General features: G+C 46.0%; 1 protein-coding gene across 1 annotated transcript in view; it reads left to right on the top strand.

The window, feature by feature from the left end:
* The window catches only part of LOC140480726 (disintegrin and metalloproteinase domain-containing protein 12-like), a 545040-nt gene extending 520538 nt beyond the window's left edge, over positions 1 to 24502 (top strand). The window contains exons 22-23 of the mRNA XM_072576009.1: positions 5489 to 5642; positions 23895 to 24502. Coding sequence (XP_072432110.1) covers positions 5489 to 5642; positions 23895 to 23940 — 200 coding nt within the window. The 3' untranslated portion in view covers positions 23941 to 24502. The remainder of the gene's footprint in view (positions 1 to 5488; positions 5643 to 23894) is intronic.
* The last annotated feature ends 3108 nt before the right edge of the window (positions 24503 to 27610 follow it).

Here is a 27610-nt window from a genome sequence, read left to right as displayed (position 1 = left end):
AGGAAGAGGGTAAGGTGGCTCTGAGTGTACAACACTGGGATATGCTGTGGGAGACTGGGTTAGGGAGGGGCTTGGGGGCTCTGTATATTTAACACTGGGTGTGCTCTGTGCGACTGGGATAGAGAGAGGGTCAGGGGTCTTTGTGTTTTTTACACTGTGATGTGTTGTGTCCAATTGGGATAGGGAGGGGGTGAGGGGGCTCTGTGTTTGACACTGGGATGTGCTGTGGGAGACTGGGATAGGGAGGGGGTGAGGGTGCTCTGTGTTTGACACTGGGATGTCCTGTGGGAGACTGGGATAGGGAGGGGGTCAGGGGGCTCTGTGTTTGACACTGGGATGTGGTGTGGGTGACTGGGATAGGGAGGGGGTGAGGGGGCTCTGTGTTTGACACTGGGATGTGGTGTGGGTGACTGGTATAGGGAGGGGGTGAGGGTGCTCTGTGTTTGACACTGGGATGTGCTGTGGGAGACTGGGATAGGGAGGGGGTCAGGGGGGTCTGTGTTTGACACTGGGATGTCCTGTGGGAGACTGGGATAGGGAGGGGGTCAGGGGGCTCTGTGTTTGACACTGGGATGTGGTGTGGGTGACTGGGATAGGGAGGGGGTGAGGGGGCTCTGTGTTTGACACTGGGACGTGGTGTGGGTGACTGGTATAGGGAGGGGGTGAGGGGGCTCTGTGTTTGACACTGGGATGTCCTGTGGGAGACTGGGATAGGGAGGGGGTCAGGGGGGTCTGTGTTTGACACTGGGATGTCCTGTGTGAGACTGGGATAGGGAGGGGGTGAGGGGGCTCTGTGTTTGACACTGGGATGTGTTGTGTGAGACTGGGATAGGGAGGGGGTCAGGGGGCTCTGTGTTTGACACTGGGATGTGGTGTGGGAGACTGGGATAGGGAGGGGGTCAGGGGGCTCTGTGTTTGACACTGGGATGTGGTGTGTGAGACTGGGATAGGGAGGGGGTGAGGGGGCTCTGTGTGTTTGACACTGGGATGTCCTGTGTGAGACTGGGATAGGGAGGGGGTGAGGGGGCTCTGTGTTTGACACTGGGATGTGGTGTGGGAGACTGGGATAGGGAGGGGGTCAGGGGGCTCTGTGTGTTTAACACTGGGATGTGCTGTGTGAGACTGGGGATAGGGAGGGGGTCAGGGGGCTCTGTGTGTTTAACACTGGGATGTGCTGTGTGACACTGGGATAGGGAGGGGGTCAGGGGGCTCTGTGTGCTTAACACTGGGATGTGCTGTGTGAGACTGTAATAGGGAGGGGGTCAGGGTGCTCTGTGTGTTTAACACTGGGATGTGCTGTGTGAGACAGGGACAGGGAGGGGGTCAGGGGGCTCTGTGTGTTTAACACTGGGATGTGCTGGGTGAGACTGTAATAGGGAGGGGGTCAGGGGGCTCTGTGTGTTTAACACTGGGATGTGCTGTGTGACACTGGAATAGGGAGGGAGTCAGGGGGCTCTGTGTGTTTAACACTGGGATGTGCTGTGTGAGACTGGAATAGGGAGGGGGTCAGGGGGCTCTGTGTATTTAACACTGGGATGTCCTGTGGGAGACTGGGATAGGGAGGGGGTGAGGGGGCTCTGTGTTTGACACTGGGATGTGGTGTGTGAGACTGGGATAGGGAGGGGGTGAGGGGGCTCTGTGTTTGACACTGGGATGTCCTGTGGGAGACTGGGATAGGGAGGGGGTCAGGGGGGTCTGTGTATTTAACACTGGGATGTCCTGTGGGAGACTGGGATAGGGAGGGGGTGAGGGGGCTCTGTGTTTGACACTGGGATGTGGTGTGTGAGACTGGGATAGGGAGGGGGTGAGGGGGCTCTGTGTTTGACACTGGGATGTCCTGTGGGAGACTGGGATAGGGAGCGGGTCTAAATGCTGCAGCGTCTGATTTTCTGATGGTACTTCAGCACCGTCCCCACGTGTATGTGCACAGTGAGGTCGATACTGTTGGGAATGGCCTTCCGTTTGCTTCAGGTATAGAGCTCTGTGTAGAGCAGAACTGAAAGTTACTGTCCTTGAACACAGAACAGTCCAGCAAAGCAGGGGCCCTTTCGCCTTCGATAATGCACTGACCTGTGAACTAATCTGATGAGAACAGATCTAAGTTCCTTGGCCTTTCCTCAAAAGTCCAGGCAACATCCTCTTCCGATCCCAGTCTCAACGAACACATCCCAGAGTAAAACACAGAGCCTCCTTCTTCTTCATAACAAGAGATGCAATTTCTGTAGTAAACCACGGTTCCCTTACCTTATCACTTCCTCCCTGCCTGACAGGGACAGACCTATCAAGGACACGCAATATCTGTTCCTGAAACCAGCTCCACATTTCAATTACTCGTCCCCATCCCCTGCATTTTGTTACCCCATTCTATGCCTCCTAATTCTTGTCTAATTGCATCATCAAATCACCATGACAGTGTGAACAGGAATATTGAAACGTCCAGGACATTTAGGAAGAATGAGGAGCTAACAAAATGAAGATGCAGTCTGTTGCTTAACAATGACTTGAATATATTGGTGTTCTGATCCCACCTGATATTATTACTGGACTCGTCTGATCCCAAACTGAAATCTGGCTTGATAGACCATATTTTTATCTCAAAGCAATTTTTAAAATTCATCCCTGGGATTTGAGCATCACTGGCTGGGTCCAGCATTTCTTGCCTGTCTCTCATTGGCCCTTGGGAAGGTAGTGCCTCTTAAACTGCTGCAGTCCAAGTGCTGGAGGTAGACCCACAATGCCATTCGGAAGGGAATCCCAGGATTCTGACACTGTAGTAGGGAAGTAACACTGATATATTCTCAGCTCAAGACGGTGAGTGCCTTGGAGGGGAATCTGCAGCGAGTAGTGTTTGCATGTACCTGCTACCTTTGTCCATCTAGGTGGAAGGGATTGTGCATTTGCAAGGTTCTATCTGAGGATTTCTGGTGAATTTCTGCAGTGCATCTTGTAGCTAGTATACACTGCTGTTACTGAGCATCGGTGGTGGAGGGAGTAGATATTCGTGGATTTGGTGCCGATCATATCCACGATTGTTGCTTTGTCCTGGATGGTGTCAAGCTTCTTGAATGTTGCTGGGGCTGTCCCCATGCAGAAACCAGCTGGGTTCACTTGGAGCCATGTTTGACCCAGACACCAAGGCTCTGTGTCATAGTTGCTGCATCATTGCTGCTAAGCTATGTCACTGGTCCTGTCAACACATTCACACAAGGCTCAGATCGTAAGTGTGTGACAGTCCATGTCAGTGTCATGGACAGAATGGCCTGTGGAATTCCCTGGCACAGAAAGTGATTGATGCTAAAACATGAAGAAGATATATATAGTTCTTTGAGCTAAAGAGACCAAAGGGTTAATCAGGAACAGGATACTGAGCTTGGGGGGGGGAGCACACTCAAAGGACAGAATGGCCACCTCCTCCTCTTCCTATTTTCTGTCTTTATTTATCTTTCCATAAGGACTGTGTAGCATCACTCTGACAGACGCAGCCGGCAGATTGATAAGGATGAGGTGAAGTATGCGGAGGTGGGTACTGCAGATGCTGGAGATTAGAGTGGTGCTGGAAAAGCACAGCAGGTCAGGCAACATCCGAGGAGCAGGAAAATCGATATTTTGGGAAGGAGCCCTTCATCAGGAATGAGCAAGTATGGTTCCCTCCCCACCTGCTGCAGACCCAGTCTAGCAGCAATGTCCTTTAGGACCCGGTAAAATCAATAACTGCAGATGCTGAAAACCAAATACTGGATTAGTGGTGCTGGAAGAGCACAGCAGTTCAGGCAGCATCCAACGAGCAGCGAAATCGACATTTCGGGCAGAAGCCCTTCATCAGGAGGGCTTTTGCCCGAAACGTTGATTTTGCTGCTCGTTGGATGCTGCCTGACCTGCTGTGCTCTTCCTGCACCACTAATCCAGTCCTTTAGGACCCGATCAGCTCGATCAGTAAAGCTGCTGCCAAGTCACTCTTGGAGGTGGCCATTGAAATCCCCCACCCAGAGTACATTCTGTGTCCTTGCCACCCTCAGTGAGTGTTGTTCAACATGGGGGAGTACTGATTTATCAGCCAAGGGAGAGCAGTACATGGTAACGAGCATGTAGTATTACATCTGAAGCCATGAGACCTTGTGGGGTCCAAAGTCAATGTTGAGGATTCCCAGGGCAACTCCCTCATAACTGTATCCCACTGTGCCACCTCCTCTGCTGGGAATGTCCTGCCGGTGGGACAGGACCTATCCAGGGATGGTGATGGTGGGGACATTGTCTGTAAGGTGTGATTCTGTAAGTATGACTGTGTCAAGCTGTTGGTTGACTAGAGTCAAGATTAGAGTGATGCTGGAAAGGTACAGCATGTCAGGCAGCATCCGAGGAGCAGGAAAATCGACATTTCGGGAAGGAGCCCTTCATCAGTCTGGGAGGTAGCCCTGCCAGTTTTGGAACTAGCCTCCAGATGTTTGCCGGAGCGACAGGGCTGTTCCTGCCATTGTCTTTACCGGTGCCTGGGTCGATGTTAGAGGATATGTCTCGTTTCATTGTCTTTGTGAGATTTTCTGGTGATCATTACAACTGAGCATTGCCATTGGGCCATTTAAGATGGAACAATTGCTGTGAAATCCTCTCATTGGATAGAAAGGGATGGTTTTAGCTGCTGTTTTCCAAATCCCCAAACATACAGCCAAAATCCCATCAATGCATGTCATGTTGCGGCTGTACAGGACATTGGTTAGGCCACTGTTTGAATATTGCATGCAATTCTGGTCTCCTTCCAATTGGAAAGATGTTGTGAAACTTGAAAGGGTTCAGAAAAGATTTACAAGGATGTTGTCAGGGTTGGAGGATTTGAGCTACAGGGGGAAGCTGAACAGGCTGGGGCTGTTTTCCCTGGAGCGTCAGAGGCTGAGGGGTAACCTTATAGAGGTTTACAAAATTGTGAGGGGCATGGATAGGATAAATAGACAACATCTTTTCCCTGGGCTGAGGGAGAGAGGTTTAGGGTGAGAGGGGAAAGATGTAAAGAGACCTAAGGGGCAACAGTGTCACTCAGAGGGTGATACGGGGATGGAATGAGCTGCCAGAGGAATGGTGGAGGTTGGTACAATTACAACATTTAAAAGGCATCTGGATGGGGACATGAATAGGAAGGGTTTGGAGGGATATGGGCCGGCTGCTGGCAGGTGGGACTAGATTGGGTTGGGATATCTGGTTGGCATGGATGGGTTGGGCCGAAGGGTCTGTTTCCATGCTGTACATCTCTATGATTCTATGACTCTAAATACATCACGGAACCAGTCAATGGAGTGAATAGCAAAATGGTGGTGTGTGTGCTCTGTGATTGTTTGGAATTTGAAGCAAGGGGGATGCTGCTGAGGTTATCAGGCTGTTCTTTCCTGTCACTGTGCGCAATGCAATCACTTACTTCAGTTTGAACATTGCCCTGAACCAGTGCCTGGCTCGGCAGCTCTGAGTTGTCTCCTGACACGTTCCTTCTTCATTTCTCTAGATAGCCCCTTTTCAGAGACGTTTGGCGGCCAAGTGGTGGTTCCAGTGTTAACCCTGTCCATCCTGAGTTACATCCTGATCAGGCACCTACTCAAGGATGGAAAAGCATGTGGAAAATCGACGGCGGCAAACCCCACCATTCATTGTTTAATGAGGTAAGATTCCTCAGAGGGGGAATGAGGCCTGAGGCTTGTCAGTAACTCATAGGCTCAACCCTTATGGGAGGAGACAGAGACTGTCCCCAGTAAACTGGGAAATCAGCTCATGTGGGAAACCAACTGAGGCTCAATGGAGGATGTTTAAAGATTCATTTAAAACAATACAAAACCATTTTAAACTCCAGAGAGGAACAAGCTGCACAGAAGAAAAACAATCACAGACAGCTAAAGATTTAAGAAACAGTATAAAACTAAAAAGAAGTGCTTGCAAAAATTCAAAAAAACAGCATATATCCTGTTGAATGGGAAAGATACAAAGACCAGCAAAGGGCCACATTGGCAGTGGATAAGAACAATGAAAAGGGAATATGAAAAGAAACTTACTGAGACATCAAAATCAATCAGCAAAGCATTTTAGTGACATAAAAAAGGATTGTGTGCTCAGTAGTAATGTTGGCTCACTAAAGCCTGAAAGTGGAGGTGTTGTCACTGACTGGTGGGAAAAGGCAGACACAGTGAAAACACAGTCACTGATACAAACAGGAGTCTGCCTGAAGCTGAATGGTTCATTCTGTTCGGTGTGGTGACAGGAGAAACCTCATCGATATCCCCTTCACTGACAGATAGACAGATGAAGGCACTCATAGAGTCCTAGATTTCATCTTCCGCCTCGGAACACTTCAACCCCAGGGCATCAATGTGGACTTCACCAGTTTCCTCATTTCCCCTTCCCCCACCTCACCCTAGTTCCAAACTTCCAGCTCAGCACTGTCCCCATGACGTGTCCGACCTGCCTATCTTCTTTTCCACCTATCACTCCACCCTCCCCCGCCCCTGACCTATCACCGTCATCCCCTCCCCCACTCACCCATTGTACTCTATGTTACTTTCTCCCCACCCCCACCCTCCTCTAGCTTATCTCTCCACGCTTCAGGCTCACTGCCTTTATTCCTGATGAAGGGCTTTTTCCCGAAACATCGATTTTACTACTGCTTGTATGCTGCCTGAACTGCTGTGCTCTTCCAGCACCACTAACCCAGAATCTGGTTTCCAGCATCTGTAGTCATTGTTTTTACCTACAGCACAGAGACAGACCCTTTGACCCAAACTGCTCCATGCTGATCAAAATGTCCATCCACGCTAACCCCATCTCCCTGCACTTGGCCCATATCCTTCTAACCCAGCTCATTCCATGTGTGTACCACCCTCTGTGTAAAAACGTTTCCCCTCAGGTTCCCTTTTATCCTCTTCCCTCTAACCTTAACCTGATGCCCTCTAGTCCCCTATTCTCTAACCCTGGGAAAGAGACTGAGTGCATTCATCCAATCCATGCCTCTCATGATCTTATACACCTGTGTAAGGTCCCCCCCTCAGTCTCCTACACTTGAAAGGAAAATGTCCTAGCTTATCTACAGATGGCATGGTGGCACAGTGGTCAGCACAGCTGCCTCACAGCACCAGGGTCCCAGGTTCGATTCCAGCCTTGGGCGACTGTCTGTGTGGAGTTTGCACATTCTCCCCATGTCTGCATGGGATTCCTTCAGGTGCTCCAGCCTTCTCCCACAGTCCAAAGATGTGCTGGTCAGGTGAATTGGCCATGCTAAATTGCCCATAGTGTTAGATGCATTAGTCAGGGGCAAATACAGGGCAGGGAACTGGTCTGGGTGGGTTATTCTTCAGAGAGTCAGTATGGACTTGTTGGGCCAAAGGACCTGTTTTCGTACTGTAGGGAATCTAATCTAATCCAACCTTTCCCTATAACTCAGATATTTGGGTCCTGGCAACGTCCTTGTAAATTTATTCTGCTGTCTTTCCAGTTTAATAACATCCTTCCTATAACAAGGTGACCAAAACTGAACACAATGCTCCAATTGCGGCCTCACTAACATCCTGTATAACTGCAACATAACTTCCCAACTTCGATACCCAATGCCCTGACTGATGAAGACGAGTGTGCCAAAAGCCTTCTTCACTGCCCTGTTTCCCTGGGACTCCACTCTCAGAGAACCGTGCACCTGAACTCAAATGTCCCTCTGTTTCACTACACTCCTTAAGGCCCTACTAAACACCATGATTTAACTTTCCAAAATGCAAACCTCACACTTAGCTACATTAAACTCCATTTGCCATTTCTTGCCCCACTTCCCCTACAATTTCTGAGAACCTTCCTCACTGTCCATGATACTGCCTGCTTTAGTATCATCAACAAACATACTAATCATCCTTCATGATTTGGAGATGCCGGTGTTAGACTGGGGTGTACAAAGTTAAAAATCACACAACACCAGGTTATAGTCCAACAGGTTCAATTGGAAGCACTAGCTTTCGGAGTGCTTTCGGAGTCCACAACCACCTGATAAAGGAGCAGCGCTCCGAAAGCTAGTGCTTCCAATTGAACCTGTTGACTATAACCTGGTGTTGTGTGATTTTTTTAAACTTAATCATGCTTCCTTTCCTATTTGCTTGCTTTCTTATTTTCCTGGCTAACTCTCAACTCTCAATCAGTTAAGAGTTACAAGTTAATCAGGAAAGACTGAAAGAGAGAGCTAAGAAGAGCCAGGAGGTGACATAAGAAGTTGTTGGTGGATAGGATCAAGGAAAACCCTAATGCTTTCTACAGGTATATGAGGAATAAAGGAATGATGAGAGTAAGATTAGGGCCAATCAAGGATAGTAGTGGGAAGTTGTGCGTGGAGTCAGAGGAGATAGGGAAAGCACTTAATGAATATTTTTCATCAGTACTTACACTGGAAAAAGACAGTACTGTGGAGGAGAATACTGAGAAATGGGCTACTAAATTAGATGGGATTGAAGTTCACAAGGAGGAGGTGTTAGCAATTCTGGAAAGTGTGAAAATAGACAAGTCCCCTGGGCTGGATGGGATCTATCCGAAGATTCTCTGGGCAGCCAGGGAGGAGATTGCAGAACCTTTGGCTTTGATTTTTATGTCATCAGTGTCTACAGGAATAGTACCAGAAGGCTGGAGGATAGCAAATGTTGTCCCCTTGTTCATGAAGAAGAGTAGAGTAAACCCTGTTCATGATAGACCAGTGAGCCTTACTTCAGTTGTGGGTAAAGTTTTGGAAAAGGTTGTAAGAGATAGGGTTTATAATCATTTAGAAAAGAATAATTTGATTAAGGATAGTTTGTGAAGGGTAGGTCGTGCCTCACAAACCTCATTGAGTTCTTTGAGAAGGTGACCAAACAGGTGGATGAGGGAGAAAGGGTTGATGTGGTGTATATGGATTTCAGTAAGACGTTTGGCAAGGTTCCCCACGTTATGCTATTGCACAAAAAACAGAAGCATGGGACTGAGGGTTACTTAATGATTCGGATCAGAAATTGGCTCGCTGAAAGAAGACAAAGGGTGGTGGTTGATGGGAATGTTCATCCTGGAGTTCAGTTTCTAGTGGGGTACCAAAAGGATCTGTTTTGGGTCCACTGCTGTTTGTCATTTTTATAAATGATGTGGATGAGGTTGTAGAGGATGGGTTAATAAATTTGCGGATGACACTAAGGTCGGTGGAGTTGTGGATAGTGTTGAAAGATGTTGTAGGTTACAGAGGGACATAGATGAGTGCAGAGCTGGGCCGAGAGGTGGCAAATAGAGTTTAATGTGGAAAAGTGTGAGGTGATTCACTTTGGAAGGAGTAACAGGAATGCAGAATACTGAGCTCATGGTAAGATTCTTGGTAGTGTAGATCAGCAGAGAGATCTGTGTCCATGTATGTAGATCCCTGAAAGTTGCCGCCCAGGTTCATAGAGTGGTTAAGAAGGCGTATGGTGCGTTAGCTTTTATTGGGAGAGGGATTGAGATTCAGAACCACAAGGTCATGCTCTGGTACGGCCGCACTTGGAGTATTGTGGACAGTTCTGGTCACCGCATTATAGGAAGGATGTGGAAGCTTTGGAAAGGGTTCAGAGGAGATTTACTCGGATGTTGCCTGGTTTGGAGGGAAGGTCTTACAAGGAAAGGCTGAGGGTTTTGAGGGTGTTTTCATTCGAGAGAAGAAGGTTGAGAGGTGACTTAATGGAGACATACAAGATAATCAGAGGGTTAGATAGGGTGGACAGGGAGAGCCTTTTTCCTTGAATGGTGACAGTGAGCACGAGGGGACATAGCTTTAAATTGACGGGTGATAATTATAGGACAGATGTCAGAAGGAGTTTCTTTACTCAGGGAATAAAGGGGTGTGGAGTTGAGGATGAACAGGTCGGTCATGATCTCAATGGCATTATAGACGTGGTGGGCTCAATGGCCTCATTCTGCTGTATATAATGGTCTTATAAGTTTTTCATCCATCCTGTAGTAACTATGCCACCCTGTTCCCTTTCTTCGCAAAGGATGAAACAACTCTGAATAATGAGATCCCAGAATTGAACTCAGTGTAAATAGCTGTTTTGTTTTCATTCCTTTATGGGATGTGACCATCACTTTATGTGCAGTGTTTATTGAGCCTCCCTAGCTGCCCTTGAACTGAGTGGCTTGCTAGGCCATTCCAGAGGGTAGTTACGAGTTAATGCTTTACTGGGAGGCTGGAGTCACTTGTTAACCAGACCAGGTAAAGGTGACAGATTTCCCTCCCTGAAGGACATTAGTAAACCAGATAGGTTTTTTTCGACATCATGTCATGGTTCTCAATAGATTGCAAATGCCAGATAGTTTTCATTGAATTCAAATTCCGCCATTTCCCATGGCGGGATTCAAACCTGGATTCCCAGAACCTTGTCTGGATTAAGATTTTCTGCATTAAGAGTCTCATGATAACACCAATAGGCCACCACTTCCCTCTCTGTAATGGCTATGCAATCATTGATTGAGTGATTGATTTATTATTGTACAGGCAGATTATGCCATCCAAAGTGCTTCAGGGTAGCAGAACAGAGTGCAGAATAGAGCGTTACAGCTGGAACATATTGCCAGTCGAGGTGGTAGAGACAGGCTCGGTAGATTCATTTCAGGTACATCTGGACAGATGCATGAGTAGGGACACAGATGCTTAGGAATTGGGCGATAGGTTTAGACAATGGCTTTGGATCAGCTCAAACCTGGGGGGCCGAATGGCCTGTTCCTGGGCTGTACATTTTCTTCATTCTTTGTTCTTTGTTCTTTGCAGAGAAGGTGCAGGGACAGCAACCAATATTAACCTTTGAGAGGCCCATTCATAAGTCTGATAACAACAGGAAAGAAGAATATGTTTATACATGTATTCAAATGTTGATATCTTCTGCCTGATGGAAGGGAATATACCTGGGGTGGGAGGGGTCCTGGATGAAGTTGGTTCCTTTCCTGAGGCAGTGGGAAGTGTAGGTAGAGGTGATGGATGGGAGGCTGGTTTGTGGGACGGACTGGGCTGGATTTGCAACTCTCTGAAGTTCCTTCTCGTCTTGGCAGAGCAGTTCCCATCCCACGCTGTGATGCATCCAGTTAGGATGCTTTCTATGGTGCATCGATAGAAATTGTTCAGAGTCCTTATGGGCATGCTGAATGTCCTTAACCTCCTGAGGAAGTAGAGACATTGTTTGTGCTTTCTGGATCATTGTGTTGATGTGGATATCCCAGGAAAGATTATTGGTGATCATCACTCCCAGGAACATGAAGCTGTGGACCACCCCCACCTCAGCCCCATTGATACAGGCAGGGACACACCCTCCATTCCACTTCCTGAGGTTAATGACCAACTCCTTTGTTTTACTGACATTGTTATCTTTACACGACACCATTAAACACTCAGTCTCTTTCCTGTACTCTGCTTCCTGATTGTTTGAGGTCTGAACTACAATGATGGTGTCATCAACCAACTTGTCAATGGAGTTGAGGTGGAATTTGCCCACACAGAGTGTACAGGAGTGAAGTAGGGGCTGAGTACACAGCCTTGGGGGGCACTGCTTTTGAGGATGATTGTGCTGTTGCCTAACCTTCTGACTGGGATTTATGGGTCAGGAAGTCGAGGATCCATTGAGAGAGGGGAACCGTGACCTAATTCTTGAAGTTTGGAGATGAGTTTGTTTGGAATTATAGACAATAGACAATAGATGCAGGAGTAGGCCATTCTGCCCTTCGAGCCTGCACCGCCATTCAATATGATCATGGCTGATCATTCCTAATTAGTATCCTGTTCCAGCCTTATCTCCATACCCCTTGACTCCACTATCTTTAAGAGCTCTATCCAATTCTTTCTTAAAAGAATCCAGAGACTGGGCCTCCACTGCCCTCTGGGGCAGAGCATTCCACACAGCCACCACTCTCTGGGTGAAGTAGTTTCTCCTCATCTCTGTCCTAAATGGTCTACCCCGTATTTTTAAGTTGTGTCCTCTGGTTCGGCACTCCCCCATCAACGGAAATATGTTCCCTCCTGCCAGAGTGTCCAGTCCTTTCATAATCCTAGACGTTTCAATCAGATCCCCTCTCAGTCTTCTAAACTCAAGGGTATACAAGCCCAGTCGCTTCAGTCTTTCCGTGTAAGGCAATCCTGCCATTCCAGGAATTGACCTCGTGAACCTACGCTGCACTCCCTCAATAGCCAGAATGTCTTTCCTCAAATTTGGAGACCAGAACTGTACACAGTACTCCAGGTGTGGTCTCACCAGGGCCCTGTACAGCTGCAGAAGCACCTCTTTGCTTCTATACTCAATCCCTCTTGTTATGAAGGCCAGCATGCTATTAGCCTTCTTCACGACCTGCTGTACCTGCATGCTTGCCTTCATTGACTGGTGGACAAGAACACCCAGATCTCTCTGAACAGCCCCTTTACCTAATTTGATACCATTGAGGTAGTAATCTGCCTTCCTGTTCTTGCCACCAAAGTGGATAACCAGACATTTATCCACATTAAACTGCATCTGCCATGCATCTGCCCACTCACCTAACTTGTCCAGGTCACCCTGTAATCCCCTAACATCCTCATCACATTTCACCCTACCACCTAGCTTTGTGTCATCAGCAAATTTGCTAATGTTATTGCTGATACCATCTTCTATATCATTTACATATATTGTAAAAAGCTGCGGTCCCAGCACGGATCCCTGCGGTACCCCACTGGTCACTGCCTGCCATTTCGAAATGGAGCCGTTAATCACTACCCTTTGTTTCCTATTAGCCAACCAATTCTCTATCCAATCTAGTACTTTGCCCCCAATCCCGTGCGCCCTAATTTTACTCACTAAAATTTATAGTGTTGAAGATGGAGATTAGCCTGATGTATGTATCCTTAATGATCATACCTATTAGCCTGTATTTTTTCAGTTAGTTCATTTATTTTGTTCTGAATACTACAAGCATTCAAGTAAAGGGCGATCAATTTTGCCTTTCCACCCTTATTTATCCTGATGAAGGGCTCCTGCCTGAAACATCGATTCTCCTGCTCCTCAGATGCTACATGGCCTGCTGTGCTTTTCCAGCACCACACACACTTGACTTCCTCCCTTATTTATCCTCTCCTCATAGCTGTTTCTGTATGTTTGTACACTCTGACCCTCCTGTTCTATGCTGCATTTCATTCCCCCAACAGCTCTCCTGTAATTGGTGGGATATCCTCTTGCTTTGGAAGCTGACAATTCCTCTCTCCAAAATTTGATGCCCACCACACCCCCACCCTGCCACCCCCCCCCCCCCCCCCCCAAACAAACAAAAACATTCTAAAAGCTCTTCCCTTTACTCTCAGGCTGTGCCCTCGGGTCCTAGTCTCTCCTACCAATGGAAACATCTTCCCAACATCTACTCTGTCCAGGCCATTCAGTATTGTGTAAGTTTCAATTAGATCCCCCGATCCTTCTAAACTCCATCCAGTATAGACCCAGAGTCATGAAACATTCCTCATATGTTAAGCTTTTCATTCCATTGTCGTGACCCCCCTCTGGACACACTCCAGGGCCAGTACATCCTTCCTGAGATACAGGGCCCAAAACTGCACACAATACTCCAAATGTAGTCTGACCAGAGCCTTATAAAGCCTCAGAATACATCCCTGCTTTTATATTCAAGTCCTTTCAAAATAAATGCCATCATTGCATTTGCCTTCCTATCCTGACCTTAAGAGAAACCTGGACGAGAACTCCCAAGTCCCTTTGCACTTCATATTTCTGAATTCACTCCCCTTTTAGAAAATAGCCCATGACCTCACATTTTCCCACGTTGTACTCCACCTGCTACTTCTTTGCCCACTCTTCGAACCCGTCCAAATCCTTTGGCAGCCTCCCCAACACCTCAATGCTACCTGTCACTCTATCTATCTTTGTAGCACCTGCAAACTTAACCAGAGTGCCCTCAGTTCCTTCATCTAGATTATTAATGCATGCAGTTAAAACTTGTGGAGCATCCGTAATGCTGATAGGATTGTGGATACATGTTTAGTGAACTGGTCACCCCGCAGGTTAGAATTGCTGAGGGAGACAGGGAATGGGTGAGCAAAAGGCAGAAAAAGATTAGGAAGGCAGTGCAGGTGTCCCCTGCGGTTATCTCCCTCAAAACAGGTTTACCGTTTTGGATACTGCTGGGGGAGATGGCTCACCGGGGAGGGCAGCAGTTACCAGGACCGTGGCACCGTGGCGGGCACTGCTGTTCAGAAGGGTGGGAAAAAGGGAGGTAGGGCTAGAGTCATAGAGGATTCAACTGTGAGGGGAGTAGATAGGTGGTTCTGTGGCTGAAAACAGGACTCCTGGATGGTATGTTGCCTCCCAGGTGCTCGGGTCAGGGATATCACCGATCAGCTGCAGAGTATTCTGAAAGGGGAGGGTGAACAGCGTACAGGCACCAATGATATCGGTAATAGATGGGATGAGGTCATGCAAGCATAATTTAGGGAGTTAGGAATCAAGTTAAAAAGTAGGATCTCAGAGGTAGTAATCTCAGGATTGCTACCAGTGTCACAGGCGAGTCAGAGTAGGAATGATAGAATATTCAGGATGAATGCACAGCTTGAGAGATGGTGCAGGAGGGAGGCATTCAGATTTTGGGACATTGAAACTGGTCCTGGGGGAATTGGGACGATTACAAATTGGACAGTCTACACCTGAACTGGACAGGAACCAATGTCCTTGGAGTGCTTCTTCTAATACTGAGACTTGGTTGAGGGAAGGGCATGATTGGCAACTAAACATCCCAGGATATCGATGCTTCAGGTGGGATAGTGAGGGAGGTAAAAGGGGCGGAGGAGTTGTATTACTGGTCAGAGAGGATATCACAGCTGTGCTGAAGGAGGGCACTATGGACGACTTGAGCAGTGAGGCAATATGGACAGAGCTCAGAAACAGGACGGGTAAGGTAACAATGTTGGGGCTGTACTACAGGCCTCCCAATAGCGAGCAGGAGATAGAGGTACACACATGTAAACAAACTATGGAAAGATGCAGGAGCAACAGGGTGGTGGTGATGGGAGATTTGAATTTTCCCAACATTGACTGGGAAACACTTAGTATTAGAGGTTTAGTTGGAGCAGAATTTGTAAGGACCATCCAGGAGGATTTTCTAGAGCAGGATGTAAATACTCCAACGCGGGAAGGGGCCATACTGTACCTGGTGTTGGGGAATGAGCCCGGCCGGGTGGTTGAAGTTTCAGTAAGGGATTTACTTTGGGAATAGGGATCATAATTCCATAGGTTTTAGGATAATTATGGATAAAGACGAGTGGTCCTAAAGGAAGAGCGCTAAACTGGGGAAGGCCAACGATACTAACATTCGGCAGGAGCTGGGGAATGTGGATTGGGAGCAGCTGTTTGAAGGGAAATCCACATTTGATATGAGGGAGACTTTTAAAGAGAGGTGACTAGAGCTCAGGAAAGACATGTTCCTGTGAAAATGAGGGATAGAAATGGCAAGATTAGGGAACCATGGATGACAGGTGAAATTGAGAGACTAGCTAAGAGGAGAAAGAAAGCATACAGAAGGTCGAGGCGACAGAAGACAGACACAGCTTTAGAAGAATATCAGGAAAGTAGGACTAATCTGAATTGTGGAATTAACAGGGATAAAGGGGGTCGTGAAATATCTTAGCAAACAGGGTTAAGGGAAATCCCAAAGCCTTTTATTTGTATATAAGGAGCAAGAGGGTAACGAGAGAAAGGGTTTGCCCACACAAGGTCAGAGGAGTGAAGATATGCGTGAAGTCAGAGAAGATGGGTGAGATTCTTCATGAGTACTTTACGTTGGTATTCACTGAGGAGAGGGATATGGTGGATGTTGAGGTTAGGGATAGACTCTAGTTTGATTACTCGAGGTCAAGTCAGCATAAGGAGAGAGGAAGTGTTGGATATTCTAAGAGGCATTAAGGTGGACAAGTCCCCAGGTCCAGATGAGATCTACCCCAGGTTACTGAGGGAAGCAAGAGAGGAAATAGCTGGAGCTTTAACAGATATCTTTGCAGCATTGGAAGAAAATTGGCTTATTAGTGATAGGCAAAATGGTTTTGTGCAGGGAAGGTCATACCTTACCAACTTAGTAGAATTCATTGAGGAGGTGACAAAGTTGGTTGATGTAGGAAGGGCTATCATGTACATGGACTTCAGTGATGTGTTTGATAAGGTTCCCCATAGTAGGCTGATGGAGAAAGTGAAGTCTCATTGACTCCAGGTTGTACCAGCTAAATGGATAGAAAACTGGCTGGGCAGCAGGAGACAGAGTAATCATGGAGGGAGCTTCTCAACATGGAGACCTGTGACCACGGTGTCCCACAAGGATCTGTGCTGGGATTACTGTTGTCTGTGATATACAGAAATGATCTTGAGGAGGGTGTAGGTTGCCTCATTAGCAAGTCTGCAGATGACACTGAGATTGATGGAGTAGCAGATAGTGAAGGGGATTGTCAGAGAATGCAGCAGAATATCGATAGATTGGACAGTTGGGCAGAGAAACGATAGATGAAGGTCAATCCGGGCAAATGTGAGGTGATGCATTTTGGAAGATCCAATTTCAGAGCAAACTGTACAGTAAATGGAAAAGTCCTGGGGAACATTGATGTCCAGAGAGATCTGGGTGTTCGGGTCCATTGTTCCCTGAAGGTCAATAGAGTGCTCAAGAAGGCATAGGGCATGCTTTTCTTCATCAGACAGGGGATTGAATACAAGAGTTGGCAGGTCATGGTACAGTTGTAGAAGACTTTGGTTCAGCCACATTTGGAATACTGTGTACAGTTCTGTTCACCACATTACCAAAAGGATATGGATGCTTTGGAGAGGGTGCAGAGGAGGTTCACCAGGATGTTGCCTGGTATGGAGGGTGCTAGCTAAGAAGAGAGATTGAGTAGATTAGGATTATTTTCGTTGAAAAGGTGGAGGTTGAGGGGGGACCTGATTGAGGCCTGTAAAGTATGAGAGTTGTAAACAGCAAGAAGCTTTTTCTCAGAGTGGGGGACTCAATTACTAGGGGTCTTGAGTTCAAAGTGCGAGGGGAAAGGTTTGAGAGAGATATATGTGGAAAGTTCTTTACACAGAGAGTGATGGGTGCCTGGAACGTGTTGCCAGTGGAGGTGGTAGAGATGAACACAATAGCATCATTGAAGATGTATCTGGACGGATACATGAATGGGCAGGGAGAGAGCAATACAGATCAACAGCTTTAGATAGACGCTATGGATTGGCATATGCTTGGAGGGCCAAAGGGCCTGTTACTGAGCTTTTTCCTGTCCAGGAGCAGTGAGTGACAGAGCGGAGATGACATGGAGACAAGGAGGGTGCCAAGAAGTAAAGACTTAGTATATATTTGGGCAGCAGCTAAACCTGAGATACTACACAGGTAGTATCCCCCTCACCACCACCCCCCCCCCCCCCCCCACCTCCTCTAACCAGAAGAAAAAGAGCTCTGTAAGGTAAGGTTTTGTTTTTCCTTTCATTTCTTTCATATATTGAAGTGCATTGTTTGGTTTTAGTTAGTTGACATAAAGCTAAGCTTACAATGACAGGGGACCTCAGACCCGTGGCATGTACCTCTTGCTTGATGTGGGAGCTCAGGGACGTGTCTGTCATTCCTGACTCTTACACTTCCAAGATGGAGGATGGGAACAATTTCTGGCTGTAAGAGCTGCTCCTTTTTTTTTGAGGTATTTTAGGTGCTGGAGGTGATTTCCTCGAATTCCAGGAGCAGCAATTACTGTTTCATATGCTGTTACATTGTTTTGGAACTTTGGGGAAAAAAAGCCAAAACAACAGCAGTTTTAAAAGGGAGAAGAACAGTCAAAGGAAGCACATGGTGAGAACAGTGCAGGAGAAAGAGAGAGAGAGAGAGAGAGAGAGAGAACCTGCACAGTTACTGCCTGTGCTGTTTGAATTCATGTATCGCTGGACATCGGAGTGCATCTGGGAAATTTAACATTGGAAGAGGACTCATATACTGGCAGGGAAATTTGCTGGAACTGCTTGGGAGGATTTAAACTAGTAAGGTGGGGGTTTGGAACCCAGGGAGATAGTGAGGAAAGAGGTCGATCTGAGACGGGTACAGCTGAGAACAGAAGTGAGTCAAACAGTCAGGGCAGGCAGGGACAAGGTAGGACTAATAAATTAAACTGCATTTATTTCAATACAAGGGACCTAACAGGGAAGGCAGATGAACTCAGGGCATGGTTAGGAACATGGGACTGGGATATCATAGCAATTACAGAAACATGGCTCAGGGATGGGCAGGACTGGCAGCTTAATGTTCCAGGATACAAATGCTACAGGAAGGATAGAAAGGGAGGCAAGAGAGGAGGGGGAGTGGCATTTTTGATAAGGGATAGCATTACAGCTGTGCTAAGGGAGGATATTCCCAGAAATACATCCAGGGAAGTTATTTGGGTGGAACTGAGAAATAAGAAAGGGATGATCACCTTATTGGGATTGCATTAGAGATCCCCTAATAGTCAGAGGGAAATTGAGAAAGAAACGCGTAAGGATATCTCAGCTATCTGTAAGAATAATAGGGTAGTTATGGTCGGGGGTTTTAACTTTCCAAACATAGACTGGGACTGTCATAGTGTTAAAGGATTAGATGGAGAGGAATTTCTTAAGTATGTACAAGACAATTTTCTGATTCAGTATGTGGATTTACCCACTAGAAAAGGTGCAAACCTTGACCTGCTCTTGGGAAATAAGGCAGGGCAGGTGACTGAGGTGTCAGTGGGGCAGCACTTTGGGGCCAGTGACCATAATTCTATTAGATTTAAAATCATGATGGAAAAGGATAGACCCGATCTAAACTTGAAGTTTAAAATTGGAGGAAGGCTAATTTTGCTGGTATTAGGTAAGAACTTTCAAAAGCTGATAGGGAGCAGATGTCCATAGATAAAGGGACGGCTGGAAAATGGGAATCCTTGTGAAATGAGATAACGAGAGTCCAGAGAAAATTTATTCCTGTCAGGGTGAAAGGAGAGGCTGGTATATGTAGAGCATGTTGGATAACTAAAGAAATTGAGGGTTTGGTTAAGAAAAAGAAGGAAGCATATGTCAGGTATAGACAGGATAGATCAAGTGAATCCTTAGAAGAGTATAAAGGCAGTAGGAGTATATTTAAGAGGGAAATCAGGAGGGCAAAAGGGAGACATGAGATAGGTTTGGCAAATGGAATTAAGGAGAATCCAAAGGGTTTTTACAAATATATTAAGGACAAATGGGTAACTAGTATTTTGCATCAGTGCTTTATTCCCATACAGTGTAAACCCTCCTGCTTAATTTAAAACCAGCAACACCAAAAAGATTTATCCTATGCATTAATCTGTAAAACATCGAGAGGCCAAGACCAATTTAAAGTAAAACCTAACAACCTTATTTTTTAAAGTAGAACAGAGAATAATTAACTAACAACTATTCACAAGTCCTTGCTCTAATTTACCTTTTAACTTCCCGTTCAAAAATACTAGTCCAATAAAACTCCTGATTACAATTTACAGGAAAATTCAAATTTTAAAACCAGCCAGCGGTCAAATCTTCTCTTTATCTTTGTCGGTAGATTGGCTACTGGTCAGTGTTGAGGTTTCCTCTGTGCGAACTCCTCCTCTTGGCAGGTACCTCTCAGAGAGTTCTGACTAGCAGTCTACATCTGTTGATCTGCGGCAGTTCTCCTCCCAACTGTTCATTTTTCCCCAGTCTTAAACCCCAAGGCATCAGATTGTGCCAATGGCTTTTAAGATCGTCAATATACTCCATTCAAACTCGATTGGAATTTGATTTTTTTGTGTGTCTGTTAAACTGATTGGCCTAATTCAAATCTATTTTGTCGTTTCCAGGCAACCAGCTACCCCAGTGGCTGGAGCATATATTACCTTGTGTCTTATTGAGAACACTTGGTGTTTTCACTGCTAGCTTTTACTCTTTTAAAGGTATAGTAAGCCCACATCTTCATAACAGTTTACTATGGAGGAGAACATGGAAGATGTAGAATATGGGGAAATAGATGGTGATATCTTGAAAAATGTCCACATTACAGAAGAGGAAGTGCTGGGTGTCTTCACGCACAAAAGTAGATAAATCCCCAGGACCTGATCAGGTGTACCCGAGGATTCTATAGGAAGTGAGGGAAGTGATTGCTGGGCCTCTTGCTGAGATATTTGTATCATTGATAGTCACAGGTGAGGTGCCGGAAGACTGGAGGTTGGCTAACGTGGTGCCACAGTTTAAGAAGGGCGGTAAAGACAAGCCAGGGAACTATAGACTGGTGAGCCTGACCTCGGTGGTGGGCAAGTTGTTGGAGGGAATCCTGAGGGACAGGATGTACATGTATTTGGAAAGGCAAGGACTGATTCGGGATAGTCAACATGGCTTTGTCCGTGGGAAATCATGTCTCACAAACTTGAGTTTTTTGAAGAAGTAACAAAGAGGATTGATGAGGGCAGAGCAGTAGATGTGATCTATATGGACTTCAGTAAGGCGTTCGACAAAGTTCCCCATGAGAGACTGAGTAGCAAGGTTAGATCTCATGGAATACAGGGAGAACTAGCCATTTGGATATAGAACTGGCTCAAAGGTAGAAGACAGAGGGTGGTGGTGGAGAGTTGTTTTTCAGACTGGAGGCCTGTGACCAGTGGAGAGCCACAAGGATCAGTGCTGTGTCCTCTACTTTTTGTCAATTATAAAAATGATTTGGATGCGAGGTATAAGAGGTATAGTTAGTAAGTTTGCAGATGACACCAAAATTGGAGGTGTAGTGGACAGTGAAGAGGGTTACCTCAGATTACAACAGGATCTTGACCAGATGGATCAATGGGCTGAGAAGTGGCAGATGGAGTTTAATTCAGATAAATGTGAGGTGCTGCATTTAGGGAAAGCAAATCTTAGCAGGACTTATACACTTAATGGTAAGGTCCTAGGGAGTGTTGCTGAACAAAGAGACCTTGGAGTGCAGGTTCACAGCTCCTTGAAAGTGGAGTCGCAGGTAGATAGGATAGTGAAGAAGGTGTTTGGTATGCTTTCTTTTAGTGGTCAGATTATTGAGTACAGGAGTTGGGAGGTCATGTTGCGGCTGTACAGGACATTGGTTATATACTGGATTAGTGGTGCTGGAAGAGCACAGCAGTTCAGGCAGCATCCAACGAGCAGCAAAATCAACGTTTCAGGCAGAGGCCCTTCATCAGGAATCCTGATGATTCCGGATGAAGGGCTTTTGCCCGAAACGTCGATTTCGCTGCCCGTTGGATGCTGCCTGAACTGCTGTGCTCTTCCAGCACCACTAATCCAGTATTTGCTTTCCAGCATCTGCAGTCATTGTTTTTACCTCCAGGACTTTGGTTAGGCCACTGTTGAAATATTGCATGTAATTCTGGTCTCCTTCCTATCAGAAAGATGTTGTGAAACTTGAAAGAGTTCAGAAAAGATTTACAAGGATGTTGCCAGGGTTGGAGGATCTGAGCTATAGGGAGAGGCTGAACAGACTAGTGCTGTTTTCCCTGGAGTGTCGGAGGTTGAGGGGTGACCCTATAGAGGTTTACAAAATCATGAAGGACATGGATAAAATAAATAGACATGGTCTTTTCCCTGGGTGGGGGAGTCCAGAACTAGAGGGCATAGGTTTAGGGTGAGAGGGGAAAGATATAAAAGAGACCTAAGGGGCATCATTTTCACACAGAGGGTGGTACGTGTATGGAATGAGCTGCCAGAGGAAGTGGGGGAGGCTGGTACAATTACAACATTTAAGAGGCATTTGGATGGGTATATGAATAGGAAGGGTTTGGAGGGATATGGGCTGGGTGCTGGGAAATGGGACTAGATTGGGTTGGGATACCTGGTCGGCATGGACGGGTTGGACCGAAGGGTCTGTTTCTATGCTGTACATCTCTATGACTCTATGACTCCATGTTCAATTAATTTTCCCCCATCTGTCTGTTACTAGTCCAGTTTTCAGGAACATGTAAATCTCCCATGTTAACATGTAACATTAGCACTTCACTTTTGCGACATGGTATTAGAAAAGCAGATTAATCTATTTTCAAAGTGGGCACAAGGGATCTTACAAAATGCTCCCATAAGTTACCAGATCCACACTGCACTTACCTCAGAAGAATTCACAAGTTATCTTTTAAAATTTAATGAAGGTTTACAGAAGTGCTCTGAAATTCCATCATGGTTTCCTGAAGCTGTAAACAACTCTTCCTATCCTCTCCCAAGTCTGACAGAATGCAAGTTTCCAGACTGATCCAAGCTCAGACTGTTCCAAAGATGCTGACCTCGACCTTCCAGCCACTACAGGGTTCGATGCTGCCTGTCCCATCCTTGACTTTATTTGAGAGCAGACTGGAGAATGACACCTCAGGTGAAATCTGGCGCATATGATTTCCTAACCTCCTCCTGCTCCATCCTGTGTTATTATCCACATCCTCCTGAACCACTGTCGTGTTCCCCATAGGCTAGGTGCCATCCTGTCAGGTGGTGATACTCTTACATCATGGTGTAAACTCTCCTGCTTAATTTAAACCAACAACACAGAAAAGGGTTATCCCATGCAGTAATTTGTAAAACTTCAAGTGGCCAAGAACTAGTTCAAGTAAAAATTAACAACTTTATTTCTTAAAGTATAACAGAGAATAATTAACCAACAACTATTTACAACTCCTTCCTCAAACCTATCTTTTACCTTCCCTTCTATAATACTAGTCCGATAAAACTCCCAATTAAGATTTATAAAACAAAACTTCTTATCTGAAAACCAGGCAGCTTTTGGTTCTTCTCTGTATTCCCGTCGTCTTCTTTCTGCTTCACAGGCTACTGATCGATAAAGGTACCTTTAAGAGACCTATTCTCCAGGCAGTTTGTAGCTGTCGTTGACTTGGCAGTTCTCTTCCCAACTGTTCACATTTTCCTGGTCTTATACCCCCCAAAGCATTGGATTATGTCAGTATACTCAATTCAAAGTTGATTGGCATTTGTTTTGTTGGTGGGGGGGTGGGGGGGGGGGGGGGGGTGGGGGGGGGGGAGGTGGAGGGGAGTGTACATTTAAACTGATTGGCCGAATTCAAATCTGTTTTTATCTCCAGGCCACCAGCTACTCTAGCTACTCCAGTAACTGGAGCACATGTTACATTGAGTCTTTTTGAGAACACTTGGTGCTGTGACTGTTAGCTTTTAACTTTCTTAGAGGTACAGTACACCCACATCTTCATAACAATACTAAACATTGTCTCCTGAAGCTCAAGTTTATCAATTTTCTACTAGAGAAGGGTAGCCCTGAACCAATTCAGGGCAGGTTGCTCTGGCTGGAGTTTTCACCCATTCAGGAACTTGTGGACAGCCAAATGTAGCTACTGATTGTTGCATGCTGCCAACTGCTGCTCCTCATGTTGGGAACAACTGTACAGCCTGCTGTTCTCTGCAAAGTGAACAGGGGGAGCTTTTTTCCAAGTATGGGAACGGCAAACATGAGGGGACACAACTTTAAAGTGAGGGCAGATAGGTATAAGACAGATGTCAGAGGTAGTTTCTTTACTCAGAGAGTAGTTAGGGTATGGAATGCTTTGCCTGCAACGGTAGTAGATTCACCAACTTTAAGTACATTTAAGTCGTCATTGGACAGGCAAATGGACGTACATGGAATAGTGTAGGTTAGATGGGCTTCAGATTAGTATGACAGGGCGGTGCAACATCGAGGGCCGAAGGGCCTGTACTGCGCTGTATTGTTCTATGTTCTATGTTAAACTCATATTGGCTCCAAACCCATCACTGCTTTTTGTAGAAACAGCTTGTTATTTGAAATGTACTCCCCACAGAGCAAGGGAGCAGTGAGAGAATAGAGAAAGAAATGCAAAGACAGTGCATTCTCTTCCAAACGTTAAAAACCTTTTCTTCTCCCCACAGATTCAGACGTCTGTCAGCCAATGATAATAATCTTATGACTGTATGATTCCATTATACGTATCCATCTGTGATCGGCGTATGATCCTGGAATGAGAAGCTGGATATTTGTGGGGAATGGTACAGATTGGAAACAGCAGACTTAGCACATTACTTGTGAACCTGACTGAAGAACTAAATCTGGTGATGGAGCAAGAAATCATCGCGAGGACAACAGACTCTCCCCCAAGAGAGTTGATGTGATCCAATGAAATATTCAATCAAATATTCCCAAGTCAAAGGAGAATGACCCCTAGCTCTCCCCAACACTGGATACCATTTACCCTGATATGCTGAATAATTATTTCACTCGAGGCCTTTGTTACCAACGATATGATGAATTCTATAATGCAGTTATTAGTTCAGTTTGTTGCTGCTTCACATTCTGAGCAATGTTCCAATGAACAATTTCCATTTATTGCAGTGTCAGAGTCTCGATATTAATGTCTAGCTGGACTGTAGCCAGACAGAAACAAATGAGCCCCTCCGCTCAGTGACCCTTCATCAGAGCCATCAGTGGCTCTTGGCAGTTGACCATTTGTTGGAATGTCAGGCAATGGAAACCACCCCATAGATTCGGATCACTGTCAGCATTAAAACCAGATCCATATTGTGTGTGTGAGGCCACTGATAATGGTTTTGAGTTTAATACTACAGCCTGTTTTAGATTATTAGATTACTTACAGTGTGGAAACAGGTCCTTCAGCCCAACAAGTCCACACCGCCCCGCCGAAGCGTAACCCACTCATACCCCTACATCTACATCTACCCCTTACCTAACACTACGGGCAATTTAGCATGGCCAATTCACCTGGCCTACACATCTTTGGACTATTATTGCTGGGAATTATTATGTCATGTTGAAATTGTACAAGACATTGATTTCGGCTGCATTTAGAATACAGTTCTGGGCACCACATTACCAAAAGGATGTGGACGCTTTGGAGAGGGTGCAGAGAAGGTTTACGAGGATGTTGCCTGGTATGGAAGGTGCTAGCTATGAAGAGAGGTTGAGTAGTTTAGGTTTGTTTTCATTAGAAAAAAGGAGATTGAGGGGGACCTGATTGAGATTGAAGGGTATGAAGAGGGTAGATAGAGATAAGCTTTTTCCCAGGGTGAGGGATTCAATAACCAAGAGGTCACATTTTCAAGGTGAGGTGGAAAGTTTAAGGGGGATACACACAGCAAGTACTTTACACAGAGAGTGGTGGGCGTTTGGAAAGCGTTGCCAGCAGAGGTGGTAGAGGCAGGCACGGTAAATTCATTTAAGGTGCATCTGGACAGATGCATGAGGAGGTGGGGAGCAGAGGAAGACAGAGGCTTAGGAATTGGGCAACAGGTTTAGACAGTGGATTTGGATCAGCTCAGGCTTGGAGGGCCGAAGGGCCTGTTCCTGAGCTGTGAATATTCTTTGTTCTTCAAATGTTTTGGAAAGTTTCTGTCCAAGACTTGGACCACCTACAGGGACACTCTCAGTGCTTGATCATGGACTGAGACTGAACGACCAGCATGACAGTCTGCAGCTCATCAGTAGATAGAACCCTGGATCTCTTCCTCTAAATTCTGTGCATGGCAAAGGCTAGGACTAGGAATACATCTCCTCCTCAAGGACTGAATCCCTCATTTACTGCTAACATCTGAGCTCGAGACCCTGTGTGAAAGTCAGTTCAACAAGGAGATGCTTTATTAAGGAAGGGGTGATTTTGTCTGCAACATGACCGGTTGTATCAGACCTGAGCAGTACTAGACCTTGCCGTTTACTTAACTCTGAAGGAAGTCAATCTGTCATCTTGTGCAAATCTGTTCCATATGTGACTCCATAGCCAGAGCAATGTACAGAGAAACATTAGAAATCAAAACAAGAGAAGGCCATCCGGCCCATTGAGTTTGCTGCCTGATTTGTTGTAATCTCCCTGATCATCTAAGCCTGTTCCCCAAATGTTGTGAATCCTTCAGCCCCAAGTACAATATCCAACTCCTTGAAATCATGCAAAGCTTTGTCCTTGATGTTTTCTCTGGTAGAGAATTCCACAGGCTCAACACTCTCTGGGTGAAGACTTTTCTCCTCAACTCAATCATAAATGGCACACCTCAAAGTTTCATACATACAGACAGTGCAGAAAAGGCCCTTTGGCCCATCACATTTGCACTGAAATAACTACCACTTCAGGGGCCAGTCAGCTCTGCAGATGCTGGAGATTAGAGTTGAGAGTGTGTTGCTGGAAAAGCACAGCAGGTCAGGCAGCATCCAACAAGCAGGAAAATCGTTGTTTCAAGCTGGAGCTCCTGCTCCTCGGATGCTGCCTGACCTGCTGTGCTTTTCCAGCACCACACTCTCAACTACCAGTTCAGGTTGTAACTTTGCTCGTGAAGCTCGTGGGTTTGTTTTTGGACATTTTGTCACCATGCTCGGTAACATCAGTGAGCCTCCAGTGAAGCACTGGGGTTCTATCCCATTTTCTATTTGTGTCTCGGTCTATTGTGGTGGGTGATATCACTTCCAGTTCTGTTCTGAGAGGTTGGAAAATCAATGTGTTTGTTGATGGAATTCCTGTGCGTGTCTTTGTTTAGCCTGTCCCTGGATGGATGTATTGTCCCAGTCAAACTGGTGTCCCTCTTCGTCTGTGTATATGGACCCTCGTTGATACTCACATATCCTGGTGGCTCGTTTCTTGTCCGTCTGTCTGATGTAATGTTTGTTGCAGGAATGCCACACACACTGACCTGATACTCAACAACAGGAGCAATCATCCCAACACCCACAAATGGTGCTGCATCAGGACATTATCTAAACAAGCCACAACACACTGCAGCACCCAAGAACTCAGAGAAGCAGAGAAAGACACCTGTACAACCTATTCAGGAACAATGAATACCCAATAAGTGCAGTCTACCGATTCCTACAAAACAGATCAAAGCAAGAAGACATAACACGCCCAGAGTCTCTAGCCACCCTGCCATACATCAAAGACATCTTGGAGATCATGACCAGACTACTCCAGCCCCTAAGCATTTGGAAAGGCAAGGACTGATTAGGGATAGTCAACATGGCTTTGTCCGTGGGAAATCATGTCTCGCAAACGTGATTGAGTTTTTTGAAGAAGTAACAAAGAGGATTGATGAGGGCAGAGCAGTAGATGTGATCTATGTGGACTTCAGTAAGGCGTTCGACAAAGTTCCCTATGGGAGACTGATTAACAGGGTTAGATCTCATGGAATACAGGGAGAACTAACCATTTGGATACAGAACTGGCTCAAAGGTAGAAGACAGAGGGTGGTGGTGGAGGGTTGTTTTTCAGACTGGAGGCCTGTGACCAGTGGAGAGCCACAAGGATCGGTGCTGGGCCCTCTACTTTTCATCATTTATATAAATGATTTGGATGCGAGCATAAGAGGTATAGTTAGTAAGGTTGCAGGTGACTCCAAAATTGGAGGTGTAGTGGACAGCGAAGAAGGTTACCTTAGATTACAACAGGATCTGGACCAGATGGGCCAATGGGCTGAGAAGTTGCAGATGGAGTTTAATTCAGATAACTGTGAAGTACTTGTCACGTGTATCCCCCTTAAAACTTCCACCTCTCACCTTAAAAGCATGACCTCTCGTTATTGAATCCCTCACCCTGGGAAAAAGCTTGTCTCTATCCACCCTGTTATACTCAATATCCCGTCCGATGAAGGCA

Source organism: Chiloscyllium punctatum, chromosome 1, assembly GCF_047496795.1.
Source record: "Chiloscyllium punctatum isolate Juve2018m chromosome 1, sChiPun1.3, whole genome shotgun sequence".
Taxonomy (NCBI): domain Eukaryota; kingdom Metazoa; phylum Chordata; class Chondrichthyes; order Orectolobiformes; family Hemiscylliidae; genus Chiloscyllium; species Chiloscyllium punctatum.
This window is presented reverse-complemented; position numbering and strand designations above follow the sequence as displayed.